The sequence below is a fragment of the Sceloporus occidentalis genome, unplaced genomic scaffold, assembly GCF_023333645.1.
Source record: "Sceloporus occidentalis isolate IW3139 unplaced genomic scaffold, rSceOcc1.0.p SCAF_90, whole genome shotgun sequence".
NCBI lineage: Eukaryota > Metazoa > Chordata > Lepidosauria > Squamata > Phrynosomatidae > Sceloporus > Sceloporus occidentalis.
This window is the reverse complement of record NW_028317070.1, coordinates 2,391,903-2,405,216: the sequence shown is the minus strand read 5'-3', so window position 1 is coordinate 2,405,216 and position 13,314 is coordinate 2,391,903. Positions and strand designations below refer to the sequence as shown.

Genomic DNA, 13,314 nt, shown 5'->3' with positions numbered 1-13,314 from the left:
GCAAACAAGATTCCATAGAATGCTGCCTTTGCCACAAGTCAGTTTTTTTAAGTTTCTGCCCTGCTAGATCTGCCCCGGTCCACAAGTGCTATTACTGCGAAGTGGGAGCATCTAGGATTAACAACAGCTCAGCCACAAAGCGGTAGATCATACACACTCGCAGAACAGGGCTGCTAAGTGCTAAAGTGTGTAAAAATCACCTGTCCTCTGTAGCATCACTCACTACACAATTCCAAACTTTGACCAGGCTATGGAGCAATAAAACCAATGGATTGCAGCACCTTGTGACACTTTGAGGCTGAGCACCACAAGGTAGATTTCAGGGTAAGGTCCTGGCCCTGCCTTTCTGCTTCTGGCTCCTTATTACTGCCTCTGATCTCACCCTTCCTTCACCTCCGGCCACACACCCCCCATCAAAGGTGTCCTGGTCTGGGCACCTGTAATACTAGGTGGTACAGGGAAAAGTGACATATCTGCTTTAACCCTTATAGTGAGAGAATGCTCAGTTTACCTAGGTTTTAATTGTTAAAGAGAAGGTTTTGTATAGGATGTAACCTAAATGTAACTATAGCAAACCACTTGCCCAGCACCTGGTGGGGAAAAATGTGCACAGATCCATGGCAATCAAAGGGTTAAAAAAATAATCTGTATATAAAATATATTACCGACATAATGCTTTTAGTTTACAGATGACAATAAAACATTTATCTCTGGTTTGTCAGCATTATAGTTTATGCTCATGTTTTGTGAATGTTTAGTTGAGTTTTGCTCATAAAAAGAATGTGTCACCCATGTTACTTTCTAATGGTGGACTACCGATGATTATTCCTAGTGCGCTGCTTAAATGTTTAATTATGTCAAAAAGCATGCGACTCATCTTACGGTCTGCTGTTAATGTAGCGTAGAGGATTCTATTAGTATAATGTGATTATTATTGTGTTTATTTGTTGAGCATTAATCAGTTTGCAGCTCATACCGTTCAAATATCACCTCAAAAAAGTTATACCGAGGTAATGAAACACACTAGTTCACGCTTATACCCTGTAACAAGGCTGTGGTAATTCTACTGATTTGTCAACTGGGGGGGTTTCAAACCTTCTTACATGAACATCCATAAGGTGAACATATTTTGAAGGCAGATGTCACTACTGTATATAAATATAATACAGTATAAAGACTGTGTGACCCTTAGAATTACCCACCCTAAGACTGGTGTTAAAACCCTGTCACGCTATGGGTCCCCATAAGCAGTCAAAAAGGCAACCTCTTAGGGCCCCTCACTAATAGTAGTGTGGCTTAATTAAGGGGTCATGGCTAGGCTCTAGTGGATAAGAGTGGACGTGAAGTGGGCAGGGAATAGGAGGTAGTGGGCATGACTAAAGATTGATGAAAGTGACCCGGAGTCCCAGGGAAGTAGTGCACTTGGCGACTCCTGGTCAAACTTTGTAAAGTTTATGATTATGATAAATCAGTCTCACACCTGCATAGCCTCTAACCTCCACCCTCCATGTACCTATGAGGCTCTAAGCAGCTCCTTAAAACGATTAGGCGGCAGCACCGCTTTATAATACAGAATCCATTTCAATGTGCCTTCAATCTTAATATTTGTGTTTGTGCAAATAATGTACAATTGACAAATATTAGCAACAGTCTCTACAGTCAGCGTGAAATGTTGATGTAGAATGAAACTGGGATATTGCATTGGTTGTATCTGTAAAGTTCTATAAAATGCATTAATAAAAAGGTTAGTGTGATAATGATACAGTTTTATTAGTAGTATATACTAGTATCTGCTAAAGACCGATCATGAATTGAGCCAATGGAAGAAGAAGGAAAATGTCCCGCTAACTAGGCAGTGAAATGATAATGGTGATATACATCAAACTGTAAGAGTTTCTTCTATTAAGTGTTCAAACATTATTGCCTTGAATGGAGTCATAACCGATATAAAACTACAATAAAATCAGAACACTGCTATTTATACCTATAATTATTTTATGTCTTAAATGAAACAGCCAAGAGGTGATTTTATTAGCATTTGTACCCAATATCTATGCTTTAATAACTCAGACAGCTTCAATGATCTTACAAAATAATTTTGCTCCACAGGAAGTCATCATCCTTATCTGGGGCTAGCAAGGAAAACCCGTTAGAAATGTCTCTGATGTCCAGAGAAGAATAAAATCAATGATGGGAAGAATATTGGTGGATTACTGCAGCTGCAACGATTTACCAAAATAATGTACCCAAGTGTATGCATGTAGCATTCCCAGACACCATTCCCGGTGATCTCGGTTACAAAGAATTACTGCTTTAATGTAGGATTAAATACCCTTACTGGATGCATGTATTTTATGTGATTCCCCATCATCTCTATCCTTCTACCATGTTCCAAGAATTTTTTTTTATAAATATTGGGCACATAGGTCTTACTTGTATGAAAAAAATATAACATTGCTTTGAAATCCAAGACTTGACCTGACCACAGACTCCTGACTGTTCGCAGGACTGCAGCAGTTGTAAATGTGTCTTGTAATGTGATCCTAAATTGTTGCAGCTTGGAACATGTGTGAGCAGGTGAAATGTGACAATTTTACCCTTGTTTGAAAAACGAGAATGTGTTGAGTGGCATAACTGTGATATAAATAACAGTTATATTCTGCATAAGACAGGTACCATGTCTGTCCAGTACTGCTATCTTAGATGCTGGTGATTTAATCTATTCTGTAACGGGAGTGTGAAGAACCTATGTCTGATCTTCACTGTTATTATTATTATTATATTTATTTGTACCGTTTGAATGTGGCTGCAGCTCCAGCCTTCAAAGAGACGATCCTATAATCTGGCTGGGGCTCTTAATCAGCCAACACAGCCCTGTCTGCCCAGACGGCACCCGCACTACAGGGGGGATAACACAGGTGGGGGAACCCATTGTATCCCTTAATCCCCTCACCTGATACATCCCCTGTATACCGATGGGATTTGTGAGGGGATGTGGCTGATGGGATTTGTGAGGGGATGTGGCTGATAGGATTGGGGGTTGGGTTCGGTGCACAGTGAATGTAGATTGTATATAAGTTCTGTGTGTTTGTAATAAAGAGAGTTCTGTTTTTAACCTCAAAGCATGAAGTCCTGTCTCATGATTGAGGGAAGTGCTGGTCTGTGACTGCTTTCTTCGGACAGCCACAGCGTGTCCACTTACTGGGAGAGGGAAGGAGCTGACGGGCGGATGTGTCCAGTCTGGGGCACAGGACGATCCGTCACATTGGTGGCAGCAGTGGGATGGAGAGCGGCCCTAGAAAAGTGGAGCGCCCACCAAGGTACACATCTGCCCACCCTAGAACAAGGAATCAGGGACCAGGTGAATGGGAGGCTCTACTTGTTCGGGGGACCTGCGTCTCCAGGTGAGGTTGCAGAGCTAGAGAAGCTGATCCGACAGGAGATTGGGCTCGAAGAGGAGTACCGAGCCATATACTGGGAAGCCCGAGGCCCACAGCGAAAATCCAGAAAGCCCCATTCTCCGGAAGGGATGGATGTTGGCGGGCCTGGCCTGTTGTGGGAGGCATTCGAGGAAAGGGATGTCTTTGGCAATGGCAACATGGACCGATGGTGGGACATTAGTGACAAGCGCCGGAGAGCACTGCCGCCCACTGCAACAAGTGAACTCAGCCAAGACCTTGAGAGACTAGTAGACAGAGAATGGTGCCTTGAGGCAGAATACTTGGCGCTGTTCGAGGGGCGCTACGCCCTGCAGTGTGAGCCGACAGATGTCACAGAGCGAGCTCCGGAGGCCGCTCACTGTAATTGGCAAGCCTCCGGACTTGAAGGTTCAGCCACTCTGCCCCTGGTATTGCAGCCAGAGCCCAAAGAGGTGAAAGTGGGCAATCACTTTTGGGAGGAAGTCTTCCGGGCGATTATGGACCGCATGCAGTCGCTGGAATTTGAGGCAGCAGTCTATGGGTTTCCACTAGAGGCGGCAGAAGCGCCAACAACAGGGCAGAGGGACGCTGTTCTCTGCCCAGCACCATGCGCCCCTCCTGCTCCGGCTGAAGCGCCGGCAGCGGGGCAGAGTGCCACTGGCCTCTGCCCCCCCCACAGTGAAAGGTCCCTGCCTGCTAGCAGGGACCCACCAGAGCAGTGCGACGCGATCCTCTGCCCAGCACCGCAAAATGCCAGACCGGCAGAAGAGCCGGCCACGGGGCAGAGTGCTGCTGGCCTCTGCTCATCCCCCAGCACAGTGTACCCGCCGGCTAACGAGGACCAACCAGAAGTGCTGGCACCCGGAGAGAGAGTCGCTGACCTCTGTCCTGCACCAGCAATCCTCGCTCTGGCTGAAACGCCAGCAACAGGGCAGAGTGCTGCTGGCCTCTGCCCGCCCCACAGCGAAGGGTCCCAACCTGCTAGCATGGAACCACCAGCGGAAGAGCTGGCCACAAGGCAGGGTGACGCTGTTCTCTGCCCAGCAACGTTCCCTGCACCAGCAGAAGCACTGGCAACCGGGCAGAGCGTCACTGACCTCTGTCCTGCACCAGCAATCCTCGCTCTGGCTGAAACGCCGGCAACAGGGCAGAGTGCTGCTGGCCTCTGCCCGCCCCACAGCGAAGGGTCCCCACCTGCTAGCAGGGAACCACCAGCGGAAGCGCTGGCTACAAGGCAGAGTGACGCTGTTCTCTGCCCAGCACCGTTCCCTGCACCAGCAGAAGCACTGGCAACCGGGCAGAGAGTCGCTGACCTCTGCCCTGCACTGCTTACACCCCCATTATCTGGCGCTCCCCAGCACGAGCATCCGGGAGGGGGCGCAGGCGGCGACCCTCCCCAGCGGCTGTCACCAATTATGGGAGGAAGGGAAACCGGCACTCCTCCCCAGCGGCATGGTCCAGTGGGCAAAACGAGCCCCAGCTCGGAGAGCCAGGTAGGGGTAAGTGAAACTGCTGCTGCTTTGGAGTGGGCTCTTGTTGTTTGGGTGGGGGAATGTGGAGCTGACTCGGGACAAGCCCGTAGTCAGGGTAACCATGGGAGGGTTCCATCAGGTTGGGAGGGAGCCGAGTCTGGGCTGAGTGCCCAGAGGGGAAAGGAAGCCCTGGAGAAAGGTCTCCCATGCCTGCAGAGGAGACTAAAGAGGGCTGCCCACTGGAGAGGCTTCTGGGCTGGCCTCTTACCCTTTGACTACGGGCCAGGCCTAGGAGCCCGGGTGACTGACATGGGGCTGCCAGGGTGCCCCAGAAGCCGCACGCCCGCTCTCCCTACCCCGCAGGACTAGAGACAGTAGAGGCCCGGTCATCCCCAAGCCGATCCGTTAGGGATCTGGCTGTGTCTGCCGGACGTTTGCACAAGAGGGGAGTAATGTGAAGAACCTATGTCTGATCTTCACTGTTATTATTATTATTATATTTATTTGTACCGTTTGAATGTGGCTGCAGCTCCAGCCTTCAAAGAGACGATCCTATAATCTGGCTGGGGCTCTTAATCAGCCAACACAGCCCTGTCTGCCCAGACGGCACCCGCACTACAGGGGGGATAACACAGGTGGGGGAACCCATTGTATCCCTTAATCCCCTCACCTGATACATCCCCTGTATACCAATGGGATTTGTGAGGGGATGTGGCTGATGGGATTTGTGAGGGGATGTGGCTGATAGGATTGGGGGTTGGGTTCGGTGCACAGTGAATGTAGATTGTATATAAGTTCTGTGTGTTTGTAATAAAGAGAGTTCTGTTTTTAACCTCAAAGCATGAAGTCCTGTCTCATGATTGAGGGAAGTGCTGGTCTGTGACTGCTTTCTTCGGACAGCCACAGCGTGTCCACTTACTGGGAGAGGGAAGGAGCTGACGGGTGGATGTGTCCAGTCTGGGGCACAGGACGATCCGTCACAGGGAGCAAAAGAAGTCTATTAGGAAGAGGGAGCGCAAATCGCCAAGAGAATACACTCCAGTTCCTATGTTCTGGTACAGAGTGTACTAATTTATTACAATAGTCAGAAAGCATATTCAAGCATAAAGTGATCCGAAACTGGGTGTTACATGAATGGAGCAAGCTATGTTGGTACATTGCCTTCCCATGAGATATGGGAGGCACACAACATGCCGCATTATGCCCCACTACACTAGAACAAAGCGGCATACTTATCCCCAATTTCAATAGCCTAATATGAAGGGTAAACTAAAAAAAATGTACAAATTTACTGACACCCAAATATTACTGCCAAAAAATATGCAGCTTCCAACAACTTATCAACATTCAAAGTGTGGTCCCATTTAGCGAAGTATTGGCGTCTTTCTTAGATGAATATGGCATTGTAAAGCAGAAATGAGTAGCAAGGTAAAGCACATTTTACGTGATGGATGGTGTGTTTCATGCTGCAGCTAACACAGACCATCAAATTTCACAGAGTCAAGGAAGAACATATTGCAGGGAATGTCCCCAAAGCTATGGCTTCTACAAGCCTATGTGCAGTGGCGTCGCTACAGGGGGGCAAGGGGGGGCAATTGGATTTGGGCGCAGATAAAAAAAGATCAAAATTGCCTAGAGACCCCCAAATAAAATTATTTAAACATAAAATAGTTTAACTTTAAAAAAAAAAAAAGTTTAAGTATTCTAGCTAAATGATCACTGTTACCACAGTGATCATATAGCTATAAAAAGTTACATTCCTTTTTTAAAAATGGCCGATACTAATTTTAAATCCTATTATGCCTTTGATCATGGGCTTAAATTTAGCCAACGGTAGAGGGAGGCAATTTTTGAAATCCTGATGAACTGCAAATATTATTAAAATCAGCCATTTAGCCCGTGCGGTACGTGAGTAACCATCTCATCCCTGGAGCGCCTTGCATTTTTACTGCAAAATTTATGTAAAAGTGATTATTTTTTTCTCCCTTTGTAACGGGAAAGAATGGTGTGTGCTTCTGCGAGTGAATGTATGGAAAGTATGGTGTATGCTTCTGCGAGTGAATGGAGATATGAAAGGCATGTGAATGGTCAGTAATTAGGGTTAAAGCCTTGACGTGGCATTACTGCTCACGTAGGAAGTTAAATTATGGCATAAAAAGTACACATTTGCAAAAACGACATCCCTTGGCGCATCAAATGAGGGGCTGCATGTGTTTCTAGTACAAACCTGGAGTGCGCAAGACAAAAATGAACATGTCGCTATGGTTAGAAAAAACATATTTTCTAGCCAAAGCAACATATTCCATCATTATTTGTGCACTCAACTTTTGTCCTAGAAATACATGTAGCCCCTCATTTGAAGCTCCAAGGGGTGTAGTTTCTTAAAATGGATGAATTGCCTGAATGAGGGAGAACATGAGTTAATATGTGGATGAATTGTCTGAATGAGGGAGAGCATGAGTTAATATGTGGATGATTTGTCTGAATGAGGGAGAGCGTGAGTTAATATGTGGATGAGTTGTCTGAATGAGGGAGAGCATGAGTTAATGTGATTGTGTGTATCATAGATGTATAATTGTGTAAGGGCAAAGATGGCACTAGCAGGATGTTTGAGCCTTGGGGACCAAGATGGCACAGGCAGGGTGTATATGGGACAAAGATGGCAAATCTTATGTGTGTTATCTGGGTGCTGACCAGGTTCTATGTGGGCAGCGTGGTTGGGGTGTGCAACCTGTGATCTATCCCTGTAATTTAGGGGTTTTAAATATACCTTTAATGCCGTGTTTTTATGTGAATTCCAATTGATCTATACCCGCTAAGCTGGGTTTGTGTGTGCTTCTGTAGATCCATATCTGCTATGCTATGTTTCCATACATTATTACCTGCAAATACAGGGTTTGTATGTCTTTTTCAGTTGATTAATACCTGCAATGCTGTTTCCATGTATTTATTTGATCTATACCTGCAATGCTACGTTTCATATATTATTATTGTATACCTGCAAATACAGGATTTGTATCTCTGATTCAGTTTATTTGATATATACCTTCAGTGCTGAGATCACAAGTGAATTTCAATTGATCTATACATGCAAAGCTGGGTTTGTGTGTTAATGTGTTGATCTATACCTGCTATCGGCAGCAGGGTCTAATATTTATATATATATTTTTATATATATCGGCAGCAGGGACTAATATTAATATATATATTGGCAACTGGGGCTAATATTAATATATATGGGCAGCAGGGGCTAATATATATATATATATCAGCAGCAGGATCTAATATTTATATATATCAGCAGCAGGATCTAATATTAGGCCCTGAAATCATTTAGTGCAAAAGTTAAGGTATTGTGTTGTTTAAAGGATTTCAAGGATTAGTCGTACTAAATTGTGGCTTCAGGCTTCCCATGTTGAATGTACAAATATTGTATTGGCCAATAACAAAAGTATCATTCCATAGCACATTACTTTTGGCAATATATATATATATATATATATATATATATATATATATATATATATATATATATATATGTGTGTGTTTTTTCAGTGGTATGATTTAATGGTAGAAAATTATTAATGCCCCCCCAGTTTGACTGTGGTATCTTGTGTGCCCCCCCTACATATTGTTTCTAGAGTCGCCACTGCCTATGTGCACTCGGGTTGGGATATTTTCTTAGTTAAAGCAGACATGGATTCCACAATAATTATGCCAAATGTTTTTTTTTAGCATGGCGGATATACGATAGAAACTATGATGATTTATTAGTTTATTTAATTCTGTAGGTATGTGGATGATTACATGGGCCAATGCCCCCCTGTTCCCTGAAAAGCATGTTTTGGCACTAACTGAATAATATGTTCATATATATTTATATTAGATATATTTGTGGGTGGAGGTGTTCCATAGCGATAAATATATCATCATACCGGACATACAATGTAATTTTGAAAAAAGTTGCCCGCCTCTTACCTTGTTCCTTTTGAAGTATGCCCTTCGACAGGCTGCAAAGCACTTTTCACTGCAGAAGCTTTTCACCTCACTGCCCATGCTCAAGGAATATCGTTTAATTCCAACTTTCTGGCACCAAGCACACATAATTTGTGCATTTGACACATCGTCCTCTGTAATAAAAGGACAATAATGATAATAAAAAGATACACCAGTAAGAAATGCACCAAAAAGGGAGAATGCACAGGGGTGTATTAAACATGGCAGATTCAGGAGGCTTCAATAGCTGTAACTTCAAGGCTGCCACAGAAGCCAAAAAACACTTTTTTAAACTATGAATGCACTAATTTTGTGTAACTTGCTTATAGGCTACAATCATACATTTAAAAGGGAAAACATTAATTTGTCAATTAACAGTGCTTGGGATATTTCTTCTGATATTGTGTATTTAATTAACAAACTGTCATGTTCAGCAGGATAGGCACAATGACACTTGGTCAGTAGATTCCAACACTGACCAAGTAACGGATGTGAAGTTGTAAATTAGTTTATTAGGGCATGGTCTCTGATAGAAAGTCACCACAAGGATGAGTTTTTGCCAGAGCTGAATCAACAACATGGACTACATATAAAAAAACATCAAATTCAAAAGATAAATAAAAAGAGATTTGTTTCTTAATTTTTCTACAATCTATATTTTTTACTAAATATTAACAACAACCAACGTTTTCAGCCTGCCATGAAGAACCAGGACAGAGGGGTTTGAGTCACAAAGAGGGACTGTCCCTTGGTAGGTATGGCAGGCTGGCATTCACAGGTGAAGCATGGAAGACACTTCAAAGGGCTAAGAAATAGGGTAACCATGTCATTAAATGCCAGTAAAACCTTTTTAACGCTAAGATCAGTTCAACTGAAAAAAAATTATGTGAATTTAAAAAGTTTGAACTGATTCATTTTGTAGTAGAAGGAATCTGAGGTCAAGTATATTTGTATTATGATATTCGTCAAAATATATTATTCTGTATGAATTTATTACCATGGCAGGAGCAATAAAAGATGCACAATCAATTTCAGTATTCAATTCATGAATATGGTTTGACCTGCACTTAAAAGGGAATTTATCTTTAATTAATAATGATACTTGGCTTAAGTCTTAAAGTACACATGCAAACAAAAAATGGTCACACTGTGAAAGGTATTTTTTTGGCAATTTTTTTGTTGGTATTTTTTTGTATTTGACGGATAGACCTGAATATCATTAGTTATATGAAAAATACATGACAGAGTATTAGTTACAGTATGTATAACACGGACTGATCATTCTGTAGTTTTCTTTACAGTGATTAAAAGGCAGGGGTAGATACCTAACAGATGAGCGTATAGTCCTGACCCATGCTATCCATTAAAAGACTTGCCTATAACATTAAGGCACATAAAGCCCGAATCGCAGGAAAGGGACATGAACTTTTTTCAGACGATGGTCCTATCCACCAACAGTAAAAAATGTAGTATAAGATACAACAATTATGTTAGTTAATCAACTGAATCAAAATTATGTGACCTACAAAGCTAATTGTGGAAGTACTGAGGAACTTACTGTGGAACTATTATAATGAAATGATCACATCCAATTTCTCAAAACCATGGCGACAGTATGTTTTTATTTTTTTACTAATAAGTGTAAATGTATATTTTTTGTATAACATATACCATAATATAATATATTAGCAGAATTTTATTTTACAATATTTCTATCCTCTTGGTTAAAAAAATACAATGTCACATTAACCATTTAATGCACTTTATTTATTCTACTCAATTGTTAGTCAAGATATATAAAATATCAATTTACCTGCTGGTGGTTTCATGAAGGGAGGAGGAATTAAAGGTACCACGATTGGCATATTCCCATGATCCTTTGACCCTGCTGGTAATTCTGCAATTCCATTTCCTGTAGTAAACCCTGAATAGTTTATATTTGTATTGTATGGTGATATAACACTGTCCTCTGGTAATTTTGGTTTTGGCAAAGAATTTTCTGAAATGAAAACAAAATGGTTAAAAAACCATTGCCGAGACACGCATACAGTAGGTAGACAGAAAACCAAGCAATTGCATAACTTCAGTTCCAGCCAGTGGGAAAAGCTGGCAATGTGTCAACCAAAATGAAAGTGAAACAAATAACATTTGTATAAAAAATAAAATATACCTGCATTAGTGCTGATTGGTTTGTCATTCTGAATAGCGAAACTACTCATGGCTTAAAATTTCAGTAAACAAAACTTGTTTTCACTCCAGTTCTCGCTTGAAATCAAATCGTGCCACCCAATCTCTGTTTTGCTAATTTGCTATGCCCAAATGTATTACAATTAGCAAGAAAACATGGTTGCATTGTTGTGCCCTAAAAACTACACGTGAAACAGTTTTACTCTTTACGAAACTGTTTGAAGCTGTATTTACAGCACAGGTTGTGTGAGTGCATGATCATTTTAGAAGTTATATCTTCATGCGGTCAAAGTCACAGAAAGGTGAGATCGTTGCCTACCTAGTGTTGACTGCCTAGCTAAATAATTTCCATTTGGGACTCATTATTCCAATTATTCCAAAGTAAATTGGTCTTAAAATGTAAGCCATTGGTTGTTAGTGGTCGAATCTAACAAATCTAAAACAAAGGTGCCCCTGGCAATCCCTCTGAAAAATAATTTTGAAAAAACAAATGCACAAATATGTAAATATACTGTATGTATATAAAATATATGAACAATAGGCGGAACTCTTGTGAACTATAAATCTTAAAGTTAAGTTAAAATTGTGTTTCTTTTGTATCATTATGGAATAGAACTTCCATCTTGCCTACCCTGCAATTTGTTGTGTACTGTCACCTACACGTATGTACGACTACATATATTCAATACATTTACTAAAGAAGGCCTTAAGATAACTCAATTTTGTCAAACAGCCAAAACGGTGGAATCCGTTCACCAATAAAGAGTCTCACAAAGTACTGATCCCTATATGTGCTTCAACAGCAGAACAAATGACACGGTATACTAAGAAGGCAATTATCACTCAAATGGAAATTACAATTTGCAAATGGAGAATTATCCCTATCAATTTGTATAACCAATATGTGTTAATTAACCAAATGCTACAGTTGACGACGGAAATGAATCTCTTCTTGTAGAATGAATAGCTGCCCCGAGTTAGGATTTGAAGCTTTCAAAGCAGAGAGGTAGGCAGGAGAAGCCCATGGCAAAAAAAAGAGGTCACAGAAAGGAAATACAGTATGGTGTCTCACTGACAATCTGTTTAAAAACTTCCGAAGTGCACTTTGAATAGCAATTAACTTACTTTATGAACCAGCAAGAGAACTTCTGGATGGAGAACATTTGCTTTGGCTCCACAAGCAAAGCCTTGTGCGAAAGATATGCAAAACAGCTTCTGCGCGCTGGTAGGGTGTAAACCGCATGCCAGGCTGGATTAATTAAGCAAATGAACCAATATAATTTCAACATCTGAATGGCACTGGCCTTTTGTCATAAGACTAAGCCGTCTCAAGAAATACTCTGCCAATACTCCCGCACTCTTTAGACTTGAATATTTTAAAATAACACCAACACAAAATTCTGCAAAATTCTTCTAATAGGTGCACGTGTCATGTAAATCGGATACAATTCCATTAACACATAAGCATAATCTTACCAAATCTGAGACGGAGAAAATAATATATGCCTCCCTCATTAATACCAGGGCAGTAAAAGTATACATAAAATGTAATTCAGGTAAAAAGATAGTAAAAAGATAATATTAATAATAATTAATATTATCTTTGGGGAGGAATAATTATAATAATTAAATAGTATGTGAAATACAGAACTGTTCAGATGCCAAGAACACAATTGAAAGGGTTGATTATATTGTAAGAAAAAAATACTATATGGACTAAAATTCCTAGAACGCACCTAACCTACACATCTCGATGCTCAAAAAAATCTGAATAGCTTACTTAAAACTAAAACAAATATTGACAATTAAACACACAATTAAACAATTAAAATGTAACTTTATTTAACTTTATTAATTTATAATTTAGTATTCTTGATTACATAATGAATTCCTTGGCAGATAGCGATGTTGGACTAAAGTACGTTCAACAGTCTAGGAATATGAAACAGCTTACAAACTCACATATTCTTTTTGGTTATAAAACTTTATAAAAGTCTGTACAAACATTTAAACAACAATTGGATGAATACTTGCAAAAAACATAATATTCAGGGATATCATTTTTTAATTATGGGGAAACAGCTTTTTGATCCAAGGAGAGATCTGACTGCCATTCTGGGGTCAAGAAGGAATTTTTTTGCCTGGTTAGTGCAAAATCGGAAAGAGCGAAACTGGGGTTTTTTGCCTTCTTTTGGATCAACAGCAAGAAATAAACAGATATGGGAAAGGCTGAACTTGTA

General features: G+C 41.2%; 1 protein-coding gene across 1 annotated transcript in view; it reads right to left on the bottom strand.

The window, feature by feature from the left end:
- Positions 1-13,314, bottom strand: part of LOC149284598 (sine oculis-binding protein homolog) — a 54,437-nt gene that overhangs the window by 25,864 nt on the left and 15,259 nt on the right. The window contains exons 3-4 of the mRNA XM_089496487.1: positions 10,701-10,886; positions 8,870-9,021 (exon numbers count right to left, since the gene is read on the bottom strand). Of these exons, the coding sequence (XP_089352613.1) occupies positions 8,870-9,021; positions 10,701-10,886 (338 nt within the window). The remainder of the gene's footprint in view (positions 1-8,869; positions 9,022-10,700; positions 10,887-13,314) is intronic.